The 17,144-nt window shown below is 49.3% G+C and overlaps 1 protein-coding gene across 1 annotated transcript in view; it reads left to right on the top strand.

Moving 5' to 3' along the window:
* inppl1a (inositol polyphosphate phosphatase-like 1a) overlaps positions 1-17,144 on the top strand; it is a 172,149-nt gene that overhangs the window by 147,032 nt on the left and 7,973 nt on the right. The window contains exons 23-26 of the mRNA XM_052025624.1: positions 2,103-2,258; positions 12,182-12,257; positions 13,766-13,903; positions 15,153-15,912. Of these exons, the coding sequence (XP_051881584.1) occupies positions 2,103-2,258; positions 12,182-12,257; positions 13,766-13,903; positions 15,153-15,912 (1,130 nt within the window). The remainder of the gene's footprint in view (positions 1-2,102; positions 2,259-12,181; positions 12,258-13,765; positions 13,904-15,152; positions 15,913-17,144) is intronic.

Below are 17,144 nucleotides of genomic sequence, written 5' to 3' on the forward strand. Positions count from 1 at the left end.
AGAATTCTGTTAACTTATCACCCATGAACCAACATAAGGTCCATATCCAAATATTTGGAGCCACTTATTGCCTCAGTCCTATCTCCTGTACTGCCAAGATGGGGCTAAATGCAAAGTGGAGGAGCAGCACCTCTGTATTCCGCCTGGATGGTCTACAACCCAGTGGCATGAACACCTGAATTCTCCAACTTCCAATAAACTGCTCCCCCTCTGTCCCTTTTCTCTCTCCTCCTGATCCACCCAGCTCGTTCCCTTCCTCCACCGTCTCTGTCTGCCCGTCACCCATACATTCCTCCCGCCGCTTCCCCTCCCCACCATACTCCTTTTATTCCAGGCTCCTCCTTCCTCTCCTGTCAGATTCCATCATCTTCAGCCATATGTCACCTCCACCTGTCCCCTCCCAGCTTCTGACATTATTCCCACTCTCCCCTCCCCCCTCACCTGGATCCACCTATCACCTGCCAGCTCTTGTCCCACCCCTTTATACCGGCCGTCTCCCCTCCATCTTCCAGTCCAGATGAAGGGCCTCGATCTGAAACATCAACTGTCCATTTCCCTCCATACATGCTGTTTGACCTGTTGAGTTCCTCCAGCCTTTTCTGTGTTGCTATCTCCAGCCACACATCCTTCACTTTGGTCTTTTATGCAGCCCCCCCCCCCGCCCAATATTCATTCTATCCTGTGTGACCGGGCCTTCAGCCTTGCAGGATCCACACACCAGAATTTCTGCTCTCTAACACTCTGCATCAGCGTCTTTTTCAGTTAAGCATTTGCTTCATATTTCGTCCATGTGAGTTCTCCCCATGCCTTTGAGAACCACTCTTCCTCCACAGTAAGAACACTGCCTCTTTGTAGGTTGTAACCAAATGACAAACTGCTGGAGGAACTATCTGGGAAATACATGCTACACGTGTGTTGCTCCAGATTCCAGCATCTGTAGTCTCTTGTGTCTCCTTGTTACCAAATTACACTGTTTCTGAAGGTTTTAGTTGAGAGAACTTCACAGTGAATTGCAGGGCCCTGGGGAGCATTGCAGGACCTTGGAGTTACAAGTACATGGTTCCCTGAAAGCGGAGTCTCAGGTAGACAGGGTGGTGAAGAAGGCTTTTGGCACGCTGGCCTTCAGTCAGGGAATTGAGTGGAGAAGTTGGGAGGTGTTGGTGTGGTTGTACAGGACGCTGGTGAGGCCGCACTTGGAGTACTGTGTTCAGTTCTGGTCGCCCTGCTATAGGGAAGATGTTATTAAACTGGAAAGAGTGTAGAAATGATTTACAGGGATGTTGCCAGGACTTGAGGGACTGAGTTACAGGGAGAGGTTGAGTAGGCTAGGACTTTATTCCTTAGAGCGTAGCAAACTGAGAGGTGATCATATAGAGGTGTACAAAATTATGAGGGGCATAGATAGGGTGAATGCACACAGTCTTTTTCCCAGGATTGGGGAATCAAGAACTTGAGGGTATAGGTTTAAGGTGAGAGGGGAGGCATTTAATAGGAAAATGAGGGGTAACTGTTTTACACAAAGGGTGGTATGTATATGGAATGAGCTGCCAGAGGAAGTGGTTGAGGCAGGTACAATACCAGCTTTTAAAAGACATTTGGACAGGTACATGGATAGGAAAGGTTTAGGAGGTTATAGGCCAAATGCTGGTAAATGGGACTAGCTTGGATGGGGCATCTTGGTTAGCATGGACCAGTTGGGCCGAAGGGCCTGTTACCACACTGTAAATCTATGAAGACTGCAAGAGAGAGTGTTGGTATACGTGTTGTGAGAGCTCCATATTCTATGTAGACACACGGGACTACAGATTCTAGAATCTGGAGCACAAAACGTGTACCATGAACCTTCTAACAAGCAGAAAGTTCCTCAGTTTAGCCTCACACAAGGAAGCCCCGTCGATGTGAGATGCTCCTGGTGCTCTGCTCTCCCTCAGACCTGAACTGGTGATGTCGGCTTCAATTATGGGTTCACGACTCGGTGGTTCCAGGGTTACAGCACTGCCCGCGGCACCGGCTGTGTGGCTACCGTGTGGATGGAGCTCTTGCTGCTGTGGACTTTGTGGCCGCCATTCACCATCGTGTGTTCTGTCCCGTCTCCCCCACAGGCGAGTGCTGCATCGCACTGAAGTCGATGATCGGCAGCACCGCTCAGGTGTTCCTCACCTCCCTGTCACACCGGGGGGAAGAAACTGGCAACATCCGAGGCTCCATGAAGGTCCGTGTGCCAGCGGAGAGAGCCGGCACCCGGGAGAGGCTTTATGGTAAGTGACACGACAGTAGTTGCACCTCGTGGCAGGGTGCTCATGTCCTGTTGTGCGGGAGTCGGTGTGGGTTGTAACCACTCGAGTTGTGCTAGTGCAGTTCATCTGCCAAGCTGTGTTGATGACGTCCTCAGAAACTCTGCATTGTTATAAAGGTTCAGGCGCAAGGAGTATGCGACCTCCTCCAGCCTTTAAATCATTCCCCTGGGTTACATAGAACATAGAAAACCATGTGCAGGCAGAAGGGAGTAGTTTAATTTGGTGTCATTAGCTTCATTGTGGGCTGAAGGGCCTGTTCCTGTGCTGTACTAACATAGAAAACCTACAGCACAATTCAGGCCCTTTGGCCCACAAAGCTGTGCCGAACATGTCCCTACCTTAGAAATTACTAGGCTTACCCATAGCCCTCTATTTTTCTCAGCTCCACGTACCTATCCAACAGTCTCTTAAAAGACCCTATCGTATCCGCCTCCACCACCGTTGCCAGCAGCCCATTCCACACACTCACCACTCTCTGAGTGAAAAAACTTACCCCTGACATCTCCTTTGTACCTACTCCCCAGCACCTTAAACCTGTGTCCTCTTGTGGCCACCATTTCAGCCCTGGGAAAAAGTCTCTGACTATCCACACGATCAATGCCTCTCATCATCTTGTACACCTCAATCAGGTCCCCCCTCATCCTCCATCGCTCCAAGGAGAAAAGGCCAAGTTCACTCAACCTGTTCTCGTAAGGCATGCTCCCCAATCCAGGCAACATACTTGTAAATCTCCTCTGCACCCTTTCTATGGCTTCCACGTCCTTCCTGTAGTGAGGTGACCAGAACTGAGCACAGGGTTACCTGTGTATGTTTAAGCCTTGTATGGGCAAGGAAAATGCAAACTGGAGAGCAATTCTCGGCTACTCCGCAGGGGCTGTTCTTGCCGATATCAGCATGGTGGTCAGCTGTGGGAGGGTGGGCGATAGCCTGGGAGCTCCGAACTCAGAACCGCACAGGAACAGGCCCTTCGGCCCACTATGTCTGTGCTGAACACAAAGCCAAATTAAACTATATCTCCTCTGCCTGCACATGGTCCATCTCCCTCCATTCCCTGCCTGTTCATGTGCCTATCTAAAAGCCTCTTAAATGCCACTATTGTATCTGCTTCCACCACTTCCTCCAGCAGCCAGTTCCAAGTACCCACCACTCTGTGCTTTTCTAAAAAAAAACTTGCCCCATACATCTCCTTTAAACTTTCCCCCTCTCACTTTAAATGCACGTCCTTAGTATCTAACATTTATACCCTGGGGAATAAGATTCTGAATGTCTACTCTATCTATGCCTCTCTTATGTACTCAGGTCTCCCCTCAGCCTCTGACACTCAGAGAAAACGACCCGAGTTTGTCCAGCCTCTCCTTATAGCTCATACTCTCTAATCTGGGCAGCATCCTGGTGAACCTGTTTGACACCCTTTCCAAAGCATCCACATCCTTCCTGTAATGAGGCGACCAGAATTGCTCATGACTCCCCAAGTCTAGACCTTCAGCGCATGGGGGAGGAGGCAGCTAACCAAAGCAACACCTAGATTGTGGTCTAAGAGTGGGAGGGATGCAAATACCAGCACCAGTTACAAAAGCAACTGGAAATCTGAACTTCAGACACAGAACAGATGAAAGGTTGTTGACCTGAAACATTAGCTCTGTCCCCACACAGTTGTTGTCTGCCCCACAGCCAGCCAAAGTTTTCTGAGCCTTTTTAGCATTTTCAGTTTTTATTCCAGTCAGATGGTTGGTTTCATTACTGTAAGTTCTGCAGTTCTTGACATTAGGATCAAGCCTGCTTCCTGCCCCAAACGTAGCTCTGTTCCCTAGAGGAGAAGTAAGATAAGATATCTTTATTAGTCACATGTATATCGAAACACACAGTGAAATACATCTTTTGTATAGATTATTCTGGGGGCAGCCCACAAGTGTCACCACGCTTCTGGTGCCAACATAGCACGCCCACAACTTCCTAACCCGTACGTCTTTGGAATGTGGGAGGAAACCGGAGCACCCGGAGGAAACCCACGCAGACATGGGGAGAACGTACAAACTCCTTACAGCGGCCAGAATTGAACCTGGGTTGATGGCGCTGTAATAGCATTACGCTAACCGCTACACTACCATGCCTGGACGATACTTCCCTCTAGTTTCCCCCAGTTGCTGGGAAAGCAGGCAGCTCTGATTGGGAAAAACTCGTAACATGGCATCACTTTAAACTCGCTGTTTAAAATCATCTGGCTCAATAATCTTTCTGTGTCATCACCACTGAGTGATATTCTGTCAATGGAGAAGCAGTGCCCTCTGAGTGATTGTACTTGTGCAGTACTGTGTAATGTAAAATATCACCTTGTGGAATTGGTTTATTATTATCACATGTACCAAGATACAGTGAAAAGCTTTTGATGCATGCCATCCAGACAGATCATGCCGTGCATATGTGCATTGAGGTAGTAAAAAGAAAGCAATGCAGAATATAGTGTTACAGTTACAGAGGTACAGTGAAAAGCTTTGTTTGCATGCTATCCAGACAGATCATTCCATACATGATTGCACTGAGGTAGTACAAAAGGAAAACAATAATAGAATGCAGGATATGGTGTTAAAGTTACAGATGAAGTGCAGGGGCTATGACGAGATAGAGTGGGAAATCAAGAGTTGATCTTTATCATACAAAGTTATAAAATCATCTGGCTCAATAATCTTTCTGTATCATCGTCACTGAGTGATGTTCTGTTAATGGAGAGGCAGTGCCCACTGACTTGTGTAATGTAAAATTTCATCTTGTGTGAGAGAAGGTTGATATAACAATAACTCTCTGGTTATTATATCCCCTCAGGATCAACTTAAAACCACTTGGGAACATATAAATCAAATATTGTGACCCTTGCTTTATTCCTTGTAGAAATTTACATTAGTAATTGAATGTCTCATTACAGCACACAGTGATCACTTGTGGATCAGAAATGGGAGCACAAAGTTATGGTGTAAAGAGTGTCTGGGAAAGTGTTCAGATGCTTTAACGGATAGCATTGGAGCAATAGCAGAGCGCTCTGTGCTGTGATCCGATGTTGCAGACTTTGCTGTCCGTTGCTTTTCCTGTTCATATAAAAATTCATTGGTAGTTTTCAGGCTGGAATGCAAGCTCTGGTCTGCACGAGATGATTCACTCAGCATCACACATCTCGGCTGTGCTGTCTTACAGATGTGTGGGAGAGCTTCACAAGATTCTGTTTTAATCATTCTCGTGGTGAGTGCATTGCTGGTAACCCAAGCTGGATCTGAGAGGCTGGTAGTAGTAAGACAAAGCAGTGTAAGCATTCATTTCGAGAGGACTAGAACATAAAAGCAAGGATGTACTGCTGAAGCTTTATAAGGTGTTGATCAAACTGCATTTGGAATATTGTGAGCAGTTTTGGGCCTTCTATCTAAGGAAGGATGTGCTGGCATTGGAGAGGGTCCAGAGGAAGTTCACATGAATGACCCCGGGGATGAAAGGGCTAACGTTTGAGTGTTTGATGCCTCTGGGCCTGTACTTGCAGAAGGATGAGGGGGGGATCTCATTGAAACCTACCAAATATTGAAAGGCCTGGACAGAGTGGACGTGGAGAGGATGTTTCCAGTAGTGGGAGAGTCTGGGACCAGAGGGCACAGCCTCAGAATAGAAGGACGTCCCTTTAGAACAGAGATTAAGAGGAATTTCTTCAGCCAGAGGGTGGTGAATCTGTGGAATTCATTGCCACAGACGGCTGTGGAGGCCACGTCATTGGGTGTATTTAAAGCGGGGGTTGATAGATTCTTGATCAGTAAGGGGTTGAGAGGGAAAAATAAATCAGTCATGATCGAATGGCAGAGCAGACGATGGGCTGAATGGCCTAATTCTACTCTTAGGTCTTATGGGTCTTTTCAGGCAGTTAAAACCAACCATGTTGTTGTGGGCCAGACTGAGTAAGGAGGCAGATTTCCTTCCCCAAATGGACCAACTGAGCTCATGATAATTCTCTAGCTTCACGGTGATTGTTGCTGCTGGCTTTTCAATCCAGGGTAGCAGTTAAATTCCACCAGATGGGATTCCAATCTGCCTCTCAATCATTCTTCCAGGCCTCTGAATCACTAGTCTAACATAACCTGTCCAAGCAAACCCCTTGCCTCAAGGAAGTAGCATGTTGGCTGGATATTTAAAAGCATTTTTACTTGTTTCTGATTTTTAAAACAGAACAGTACAGCACAGGAACAGGCCCTTCGGCCCAGCATGTCTGTGCTGAATACGATGCCAAATTAAACTAAATCACTTCTTCTTGCACATGCTCTGTATCTCTCTGTTCCCTACATATTCATGTGTCTATCTAATAGCCTCTTTAAACCCCACTATCGTATCTGCCTCCACCACTACCCCTGGCAGCCCATTCCAGGCACCCACCACTCTCTATGTTTTTAAAAAAAAAACTTGCCCCGCACATCACTTTAAACTTTCCCTCTCTCACCTTGACTGCATGTCCTCTAGTATTTGACATTTCTACCCCGGGAAAAAGACTGTCTCCCCTATCTATGCTCATAATTGTATAAGCTTCTATCGGGTCTCCCCTCAGCCTCTGACACTCCAGAGAAAACGACCCAAGTTTGTCCAACCTCTCCTTATAGTTCATACCTTCTAATCCAGGCAGCATCCTGGTGAACCTCTTCTGCACCCTCTCCAAAGCCTCCACATCCTTCCTGTAATGGGGCTTGTCAGAGCTTTCCCTGGGTAAACTGGTTACCGTGTTTCCCACACCAGTGGCTACACCTCAAAGTATTCAATTGCTGTAAAACACCTCAAACAAAACATCCTTCCTGTAATGGGGTGACCAGAATTTTTGGCAATGGTAGGAGGCCATTGAGGCCATTCAGTCCATCAGGTCTATACTGACTGTGTAAGAGCAATCCAGCCTATTTTTCAAAGCCTTACAAATTATTTCCACTCGCATAATGATCCAGCTGCCTTTTGAATACTGCGGTTGAATTTCCACTACTTCCTCTGCTCCAGCCACTTGCTGGGGGAGAAAAGGTTTGTCAGTTTACTATTTGAGTTTTTGTTGTCTGGACTACTGGTGTTGCAGCATAACCAGTACGCTACCGTGCCACTAACACCAAGTGGCTCCAATGGTTATAATCCACAGGACTTGTATCAACAACATCTGAAAGCTTCTTGCATATAATGGGTTGATTTTTCTGGCAGTCAGTTTCCATTGATTCAGATCCCTGCCAGAGCAAAGTGAGGAGGGACCAGCCATAGGACCAGCAACCGTTGGAATACTCGGGTCAGTCAGCATCTGAGGAGAGAGAAACAAGGAACTGGGAAAAACCTGACATCATTGGTGAAACATCTCATCCAGAGTCAATGGCATCTGCTGTGCCAAGCTCCCTCAATTCTGCCCCGTCACTAGCAAGTGTTTGATAAAGAAACAACATGCATTTTGATAGTGCCTTTCACAACCTTGGGACACCCAAATTGGAGTCTTTTTTTTCCAACGTATATGCATTTACATGATGTGGATATTATGTAAGATCATGGAATAGAAGTGAGTTGGCCATTGACTGGAGCCTCGTGCCTTCTCCATCATTCAGTGAGGCCATGGCTGATCTATTACCTCAGCACTGACCCCATGTCCCTTGGTTTGTGGATGACACCAAAGTTGGTGGTGTGGACAGTGAAGAAGATTACAACAGGATCTAGATCAGCTGGGAAAGTGGGCCAAGAAATGGCAGATGGAATTTAACTTGGACAAGCATGAGGTGTTGCACTTTGGTAAGTTAAACCAGGGCCCTAGAGAGTCAGCATTGTGTACAAGAGTCGGGACGTCATGTTGCAAATGTGCAAGACATCGGTGAGACCACACTTGGAGTGTTGTGTGCAGCTCTGGTCACCCAGCAGTAGGAAGGATGTCAATAAACTGGAGAGGGTGCAGAAAAGAATCACCAGGATGTGACTGGGACCGGAGGGCTGGAGTTACGAGGAGAGGCTGGACGGGTTACGGCTTTTTTCCCTGGAGCAAAGGGGGCTGAGGGGTTCCCTTATAGAGGTTTATAAAATTGCGAGGGGAATAGATAAAGTGGATGATCAGTCTTTTTCGCAGGGTAAGGAAGTCTAAAACTTAGAGGGCATAGATTTAAGGTGAGAGGGGAAAGATTTAAAAATGACCTGAGAGGTAATTTTCACACGGTGGTCTGTATATAGAACAAGCTGCCAGAGGAAGCTGTAGAGGCAGGTACAACTTTTAAAAGACATTTAAACAGGTACATGGATAGGAAAGGTTTAGAGTGATGTGGGCCAAACACGGGCAAATGGGACTGGCTCAGGTGGGCACCTGGGTCAGTATGGACGAGATGGACTGAAGGGCCTGTTTCCATGCTGTATAGCTCTGACTCTGATTCCCTGACTATCTAAAAATCTACCAATTGCCAGCAAGGCCAACTTTTACTGTCTGTTCCTAACACTTTCAGGTCACAACCGTAAATGTCTGCCCACCAAGATCCCATAAACAGCAGTGTGGTCTTTGGTGTTGCCTGATGGGCAGCACCCTGGTGAGAGTTCTTTGAAAAATGCCTTGGGATCTTTTACCTGAGGACCTTGGTTTAACATTTTATTTGAAGGTGTGCACATGAACAATGTAGTAACTTGGATTATGGTCTCAAGATTCAGGAACAGTTTCTTTCCTCTGCCGTCGGACTTATGAACAGTCCATGAACACTACCTTGTTATTTCTTTACTTATTTTGTAATTTAAAGTAATTTTTATGTCTTTGCACTGTACTGCTGCCGCAAAACAACACACTTCACATCATATAAGTCAGTGATAATGAACCTGATTCTGATTCAAGCTGGTGGAGTAAGATTTCCATCCACAGCTTTCGGAGTGGGGTCTGCTGGCCTTGGGTTGACCGTGACAGTATAATGCAGCATGCATTCATCTTTGTAGAAGCAAATGGCCAGTGCTTTAGGTCAGTGACCCGTTGTCGAAACTCCTGGTGTTTTCCAGTTTTATTTCAGATTTTCAGTATCTGCAGTTTATTGCTTTTCTTTTATTATTCATTGAAGGGATGTGGGCTTCACAGGCTGAGCCAGCATTTCACTGCCTGTCCCTAGTTGTCCTTGAGAAGGTGGTGGTGAGCTGCCACCTTGAACCACTGCAGTCCTTGAGGTGTGGGTGTACCCACAATGCAGTTAGGGAGGGAGTTCCAGGGCTTTGCAAGATTTTCAATGTACCTGTGCCTCACCGTACTTGTGCACATGGCAGTAAACTCGACTTGACCCAGTGACGGTGAAGGAACAGCGATATATTTCCAAGTCAGGATGGTGTGTGACTTGGAGGGCAGCTTCCAGTGGTGGTGTTCCCCGTGCTGTTGCAGCCTTGTCCTTCTCGCTGGTAGAGGTTTTGAAAGGAGCTGTCTATTGAACCTTGGAGTAGATTCAATCACACGTTGACTTTGTCACTCGTTCTGGCACCTTACAGATCAGAGAAGTGGCTGCACTTTGAAAGTAGCTCGCTGTTTGAAGCTGGTCGAACATGCAACTGGCTGTACTCCAGCCCCATCTACTGCTACCATGGAGTACAGCAGCCCAGAACCTGAAAGTGAATGGGTTTTTAACAGTGCATTCAATTTTTTGTTTAATTCAGCGATGGGATGTGGTTGCAACTGAGAAGGCCCTCACTTCCTACCTGTACCTGTGGTGAAGGGGCTCCCACAGTGTTGGGGCCGAGGGGGGGAGGGAGTTGAAGCATTTACACCCAGTGATGATGAAGAAACGCTGTTCCCTATTTACATCAGGATGGTGTGTGACTTGGAGAGGGCCGTTTAGGTGGTGGTGTTCCCCTGTCCCTGCTACCCTTGTCCTTGGTGGGAGAGGTGGGGGGTTTGGGAGTTGCTGTCGGGGTAGTCCAATCTTTATCGATGCACCATAGAAAGATTCCTGTTCGGATGCATCACAGCTTGGTACGGCACCTGCTCTACCTGAGACCGCAAGAAACTGCAAAGAGTTGTGGACCCAGCTCAGCACATCACGGAAACCAGCCTCCCCTCCATGGAGATTACTTAAAGTGGGAAAATTCAATGTTCATGCCGTCAGGCTGCAAGGTTCCAAGACGGAAAATGAGGCGCTGTTCCTCCAGTTTGTGCTTGGAATTCTCCCGGCAGTGGAGGAGGCCGAGGACTGACATATCAGTGACAGTGTGGGAGGGAGAGTTGAAGTGACTGGCAACGGGGAGATGCAGATCGTGGTTACAGACGGAGCGCAGGTGACCATTTCGCAGTCCATAGATCCCTCAAAGTTGCCGCGCAAATCGATAGGGATGTTAAGAAGGTGTATTGTGTGCTGGCCTTCATTAGTTGGGATTGAGTTTAAGAGCAGCAAGGTAATGTTACAGTTCTATAAAACTCTGATTAGACCACACTTGTATTGTGTTCGGTTCTGATCACCTTGTTATAGAAGGATCTGGAAGCTTCAGAGAGGGTGCAGAGGAGATTTACCAGGATGTTGCCTGGATTAGAGAACATGATTTATGAGGAAAATTTGAGCGAGCTAGGATCTTTCTCTTTGGAGCAATACAGGATGAGAGGCAACTTGATAGAGGTGTATAAGATTCTGAGGGGCATAGATAGAGTGGACAGCCAGCACCTTTTCCCCAGGGCGGCAACAGCCAATACCAGAGGACATCCGTTTAAGGTCAGAGGAGGAATGTTCAAGGCAGATGTCAGAGGTAGGTTCTTCACACAGAGTGGTGGGTGCCTGGAACGCACTGTCAGGGGTGGTTGTAGAGGCTGATACAACAGGGACATTTAAAGGACTCTTAGGCACGTGGATGTGAGAAAAATGGAGGGATATGGGCTGTGCGGGAGGGAAGGGTTAGATTGATCGTGGAGGAGGTGTTCATATAGTTTGGCACAACATCGTGGGCTGAAGGGCCTGTACTGCGCTGTAGTGTTCTGTGTACCTCTGCACTGATGTGATGAAATGATCTGTATGGACGGCATGCAGAACAACGTTGTTCACTGTACCTCAGTACATGTGACAATAATAAACCAACTTGCTGGTTTAACTGCAGTGCGCTCTGTAGATGGTGAACACAACATCTGTAGGATAACACTCCCTCAATTCCCCACCAGGCAGTGAATGGCTTCTGTTTGATTAAGAAATACCTTACATTTCTGCACAATCTTTCACAACCACAGCACATACCAAACTGGAGCTGGTTTTTTGTCCATATGTTCCATTTACTTTATGTAGATATTACATTGAAAACATTCAAATGAGGAGTAGGACCAGGCAATTCGGCCCTTCTGTCTTGCTCTGTCATCCAGTAAGATCACAGCCTCAGTGGCGCTTTCCTGCACTAACCCCATTTCCATTGATTCCCTTATTCCAAAGATGTATTGATCTGTCTACAATGCCCATCCTTAACAATGCTGTAACTGAGGAAGTGTACCAGGCAGTTGCTGTGTACCAAGCTCCTGCACACAAGGTGCACGAGTGCCGGATAAGATTTCTTTATTAGTCACATGTACATCGAAACACACAGTGAAATGCATCTTTTGCATAGTGTGTTCTGGGGGCAGCCCGCAAGTGTCGCCACACTTCCGGCGCCAACATAGCATGCCCACAGCTTCCTAACCCGTACGTCTTTGGTATGTGGGAGGAAACCGGAGCACCTGGAGGAAACCCACACAGATACGGGGAGAACGTACAAACTCCTCACAGATAGCAGCCGGAATTGAACCTGTGTCGCTGGCGCTGTAATAGCGTTACACTAACTGCTACACTACCGTGCTGCGGCTCATCTTCAGCTTGTTTACCCAGCTGTATGGAAAAGTTAAATCCTCCGAGTGTAACACAGCTGATGGAACAAATCTCTTTCTTATCTCACCACAGAATGGATTCGAGTCGACAAGGATGAGACAGGAGCTACCAAGGGGAAGCCAGGGAGCCGAATGAACGCGGACCTGAAGTACGGCCACAGCTTGCTTTGATGTGACTGTTTGCCCTGGGAATGAACCCTTTCATGGTCTAAAGTTCACTCCTCTCCTCCCTATAGGGGAAAGGAGGAAAGCAGTCAACTTTAGACCATGAAATGGTCCCAGTTCTTTCAAGTAGAGGCCATTTCTTCCTAGAGCTTTGTCAAAGGGAACGTGACACTCAAGGGCTCCTCGTTGATGGCAGCATTAATATTTTTCTAATGCAGTTATTCACTGCCCCAGGGAAAAGTACTGCTGTCTCATCCCATCTCATTCTGTAGCCATGGTCCATGTCTATGACCAGCTCTGTTCTGCTGGGACTAGTCACCAGCCCCTGTAAATTCTTGGTCCTCCAGACCCCACCTGCTGCTGCCCTAATTCAGCCACACCCTTGGGTGCCTGAGTGAGTAATGCCTCCAACTTAAAATCCGCATCCTCGTGTTCACACCCTCCCTGACATTGGCCTGTCTCCGTAACCAGAGATCTCTCTTCTGCAAACCTGGTTTTGTTTACCACCCTGGTTATCAACACCACTGCGCTGATCACTGTCCAAGCCCCAGCTTCTAGAAATACCTCTCCAAGTTCCCCTGCCTACCCAGCACTTCACCCCTCCCCACCCCTGGACACTTATCTTCTGAGTATCCAGTGCTCGTCCCAGACACTGCCGAGTGCCACGTGGCCTTTACTGGCAGCTGTGTTCTGTGCTGAAGTGTTGGGACTGAGACTTGAATGAGAAATGTGATCCCTACTGATGTGTTTTGTTTACCCTGTGGACCATGAGCTGTGTTGGAAGAGGAGCGATCCCACCCTCAGCCATCCTCCTGTGTCACTGAAAGTCGTAGTGACGTTCTTCGAAACTCTGTGTCCTCCCCATCCCTTTCTCTGACGGTGAGTGAGGAAGGAGAGGGTCCCTCCCTGATCCTCTCCAGATCCAAAGGTGGTGCAGTGTCTGACTGCTCTGGTAGCCTTTGTGTCCCTGCTTATCACCCTCCAGCAGCTGTCTTTGCACTCACCCTGCCCTCCCCACCACCTGGCTCCACCTGTCTGGTTCCACCCATCTCCCACCAGCCTCTGTCTCCCAACTCCGCCCCTCCCTCTCCCCCACCTGGCTCCTTCTGCCCCTCGTCCTTCACCCCTCCTCGGTCCACCTATCACCTCCTGGTCCCTGTCCCTCCCCTCCCTCCCTCCCCTCTATACTGGCCCTCTCTACTCTCAGTCCTGATGCAGGGTCTTGACCCGAAACCCCCACAGATGCTGCTCGACCCACTGAGTTCCTCCAGTGGGTTGTGTGTTGCTCCAGATTCCAGCGTGTGCAGTCTCTTGTGTCTCAATAAACTGCATTTAATATTTACTACTTTTGCCGGCGGTGTGGGTTCTCTCGCACACCTGTGTCTGGGTTTGGGGCAGTGGGAAGCCGAGCCATTCGCTGCGTTACACATGGGTGATGCGCAGTCTGTCCTCGCAGTGATTTCAGCTTTAACCTCAAGTTGTTGCCTTTTAGAGGGAATTCCAAGAAGCCGGTGCCTGTGGAGACCTCCGGGTCGCAGCTGGGGAAACACTGCGAGGAGCTGGAGAAGACTGCCTCGGGCCCCGCCGGGCGTACACCAGCACTGCACCCTGCGTCAGCTGCAGATGACAGGTAGGTCAGGGGCAAGGGGAGTGACGGGGGGGGCGGGGGGCAGTTCTGGGGTGAGGGGAGTGACGGAGGGGGTCGGGCCAAGTGGAGGGGGTTGGGGGTGAGGAGAGACGAGGCCAAGGGACGGGGGAGGGGACAGATTTGGCAGTGTGACACCACTGCTGCAACTAATGCTGGAGGAAGGTCCCTGTTGTGAATCACCGTCCACTGCAGACATCCTTGAAACCCGCTGAGCAGGAGGAGCTCGTGTGGCCCATTGTGTCCAAGATCCAAAATACTCTCCCCCCCACCATCCACCGTCCACAATACTCCCCCCACCCCCCCAGTCCATCATCCACAATACTCCCCCCACCCCCCCAGTCCACCGTCCACAATACTCTCCCCCCCCCACTGTCCACAATACTCTTCCCCCCCCCCACTGTCCACAATACTCCCCCCACTGTCCACCATCCGCAATACTCTTTTCGCCCCACCCCCCCCCCCCCCCCCCCCAAATCCACCATCCAGTCTCTGTCCATAATGCTGTACACACCAGCCTCTCACCCAACACTTGTGAACAGGCCTGTGATCCCCAGCCCCTTCCAGCTGCTGTAGATGTGTGTCCCCTGGGTTTGAAATCTCAAGTCAAGTTGAGTTTATTGTAACGTGCACAGGTTCGGTGAGGCACAGGTACAATGAGAAACTTGCAGCAGCATCACAGGCACGTAGGTACAGACACACAGAATATAAATTGTACATAAATGATACCATATAATGAAAGAAAGACTGCAAGAAAACAAGTGCAATAAATTATCCTTTCGATCTTGGCCCCCTACCCCTCGCTTAAACCTTCCCACAGCCTCCGTTCTAAAGAAAATTACCTCAGCTGAGCCTGTCCAAGAGTCCTTGGCGATGTTCTTGTAAGTTGCCCCTGCATCCTCCCATCAACATCAACATCAAAGTCGAGTTTATTGTCATCTGCACAAGTCCATGTGTGCTCAGGTGCAATGGGAAAACTCACTTGCAGCAGCATCACAGGCACGTAGCATCATGTAAGCAGCATTCACAAGTAAAATATAAATTAAACACAATTCTTACAAGAAAGAACACAATTAGAACCAAAAAGTATTTTAGTGCAAAGTAGTTCTGAGTTGCAGGTCATGTCTGATCTGTAACTCGGTGAGCAGAACTGTACACCGTTCGCTGGGGTTTTGCGCCCCAAAGAGGAAGGGAGCCTTTTGTATCTTGCTGATCGCAGGGATGTTTCTTTCAGGACCAAGCAGCAGGAGCTGCACTCGGATGCGGACGTGCTGTGTTCCAAGAACAGCTTCAACAACCCTGCCTACTATATGCTGGAGGGAGTGCCTCTGTCACCGGAGCATCAGGTCCCAGGCATTCCCAAAGCAGCGCAGAAAACCAAAGGCCACACCACCCCGGGCCCGCAGGACAAGAAGCGGCAGCAGCTGGGTCGCCCTCCCCTGGCCAGCGAGGAGGGCTCCCTCTCGGACGACGAGGGCCTGACCCTCAATCGGCCACCTCCCGACTACCCCCCTCCCCCCCTGCCCAAGGCGGTGGAGGTGGACATGATTGACAACCCTTTCTACGCCACCTCGAAGGAGCTCCAGAGGCAGAAGTCGGCGCCAGCCAAGGAGGAAGCCATCCCGAGGAACCTCGGCGGCAAACACCGGACCCCCACAGACCCCCTGGAAACCAAAGCCCCCTTTCCGCCCAAACCCCACCCCAAGGGCCAGCTGTCCCCTGGCACTGGGCAGCTGCTGCCCCCGTACATGGCCAACCACTGCAGCCCTGCCTACCAGGGTGCTGTCGACGATCGCTCCTACTCTGCCCTGCAGATGGCCAAGAGCCTCAGCGAGGTGGACTACCAGCCGGGCAAGGCTGACGCCATGCTGAGGAACCCTCCACTGCCAGTGAAAGGGCAGCCTCCCCGAGGGCTTCTCCCTGACTATAGTCGCCCCACCACCTTCCCCCCACGCTCAATCAGGGAGAGCATCGAGGAAGACATGGCCGAAGAGGTAAGTTCCGGAGTGGTCGGGTCGGGCGCGGTGCACCTCAGCAGCCTCCAGAAGGCCCAGGTACCCCGTCCCATGGTGTCGTACGTCGGAGGGAGGTTAAAACCCTAGCGTAGGGCTTCTTTGGGAGGGAGGGCAGCAGGAGGATGAGGTGGAGGGTTGTGTCACTGAGGATCGTTGGCCAACATCGGGGTGTGAGAAATGGCTGGGAATCAGAGGAGACCATTCTGCCCCTCCAGCCTGTCCTATCACTTGGTTAGATTAGGCCAGACCTGGAAGATAAGATATCTTTATTGGTCACGTACACGTCGAAACACACAGTGAAATGCATCTTTGCGTAGAGTGTTCTGGCGGCAGCCCGCAAGTGTCGCCACGCTTCCGGTGCCAACATAGCATGCCCACAACTTCCTAACCCGTACGTCTTTGGAATGTGGGAGGAAGCTGTGGCACCCAGAGGAAACCCACACACACGGGGAGAATGTACAAAGCAGCCAACGTAATCAAAGACCCCTCCCACCCCTCTCCTCGCCCCGAAGGTTAGAGTCATACAGCACAGAAACAGGCCCTTCGGCCCAACAGATCCATGTTGACTAAGATGCCCATCCAAGTACAACTGCAACTTAACCTCCGAACTTCTGTCCTCATGGCCAGCGTGCCATGTCGTCTTCACCACCTTATCTACCTGTGGTGCCACTTTCAGGGAACCATGTACTTGTACATCTAGGTCCCTCTGTTCAAAGTTGGGTATATTGTCAGATGCACAAGTCCATGTGTGCATAGGTGCAATGAAAAACTCACTTGCAGCAGCATCACAGGCACAGAGCATCAGATACACAAAGTTCACAGGAAAAAGATGAGCATAAATTATACAAGAAAGAACACAATTAGAACAAAAGTCCATTTTCGTGCAAAGTGATCAAAGTGGTCCCAGTGTTGCTGTACTGAGGTAGTGATCAGGGTTGTGCCGGTTGGTTCAAGAACCAAATGGTTGAAGGGAAGTAGCTGTTCGTAAACCTGGTGGTGTGGGACTTCAGGCTTCTGTACCTCCTGCCCGATGGTAGCTGTGAGAAGATGGCATGGCCCGGGTGTTTTACCACACTCCCCAGGCCTGCCCTGATTTGACTTTCCAAAATGCAACACCTCGCACTTATCTGAATTAAACTCATTTGCTGTTCCTTGGCCCACTGACCCAGGTCATTATCTCCAAGTGGCCTCTCTCTGTGATATATATCCAC

Source organism: Pristis pectinata, chromosome 11 (assembly GCF_009764475.1).
Source record: "Pristis pectinata isolate sPriPec2 chromosome 11, sPriPec2.1.pri, whole genome shotgun sequence".
NCBI classification, from domain to species: Eukaryota; Metazoa; Chordata; class Chondrichthyes; order Rhinopristiformes; family Pristidae; genus Pristis; species Pristis pectinata.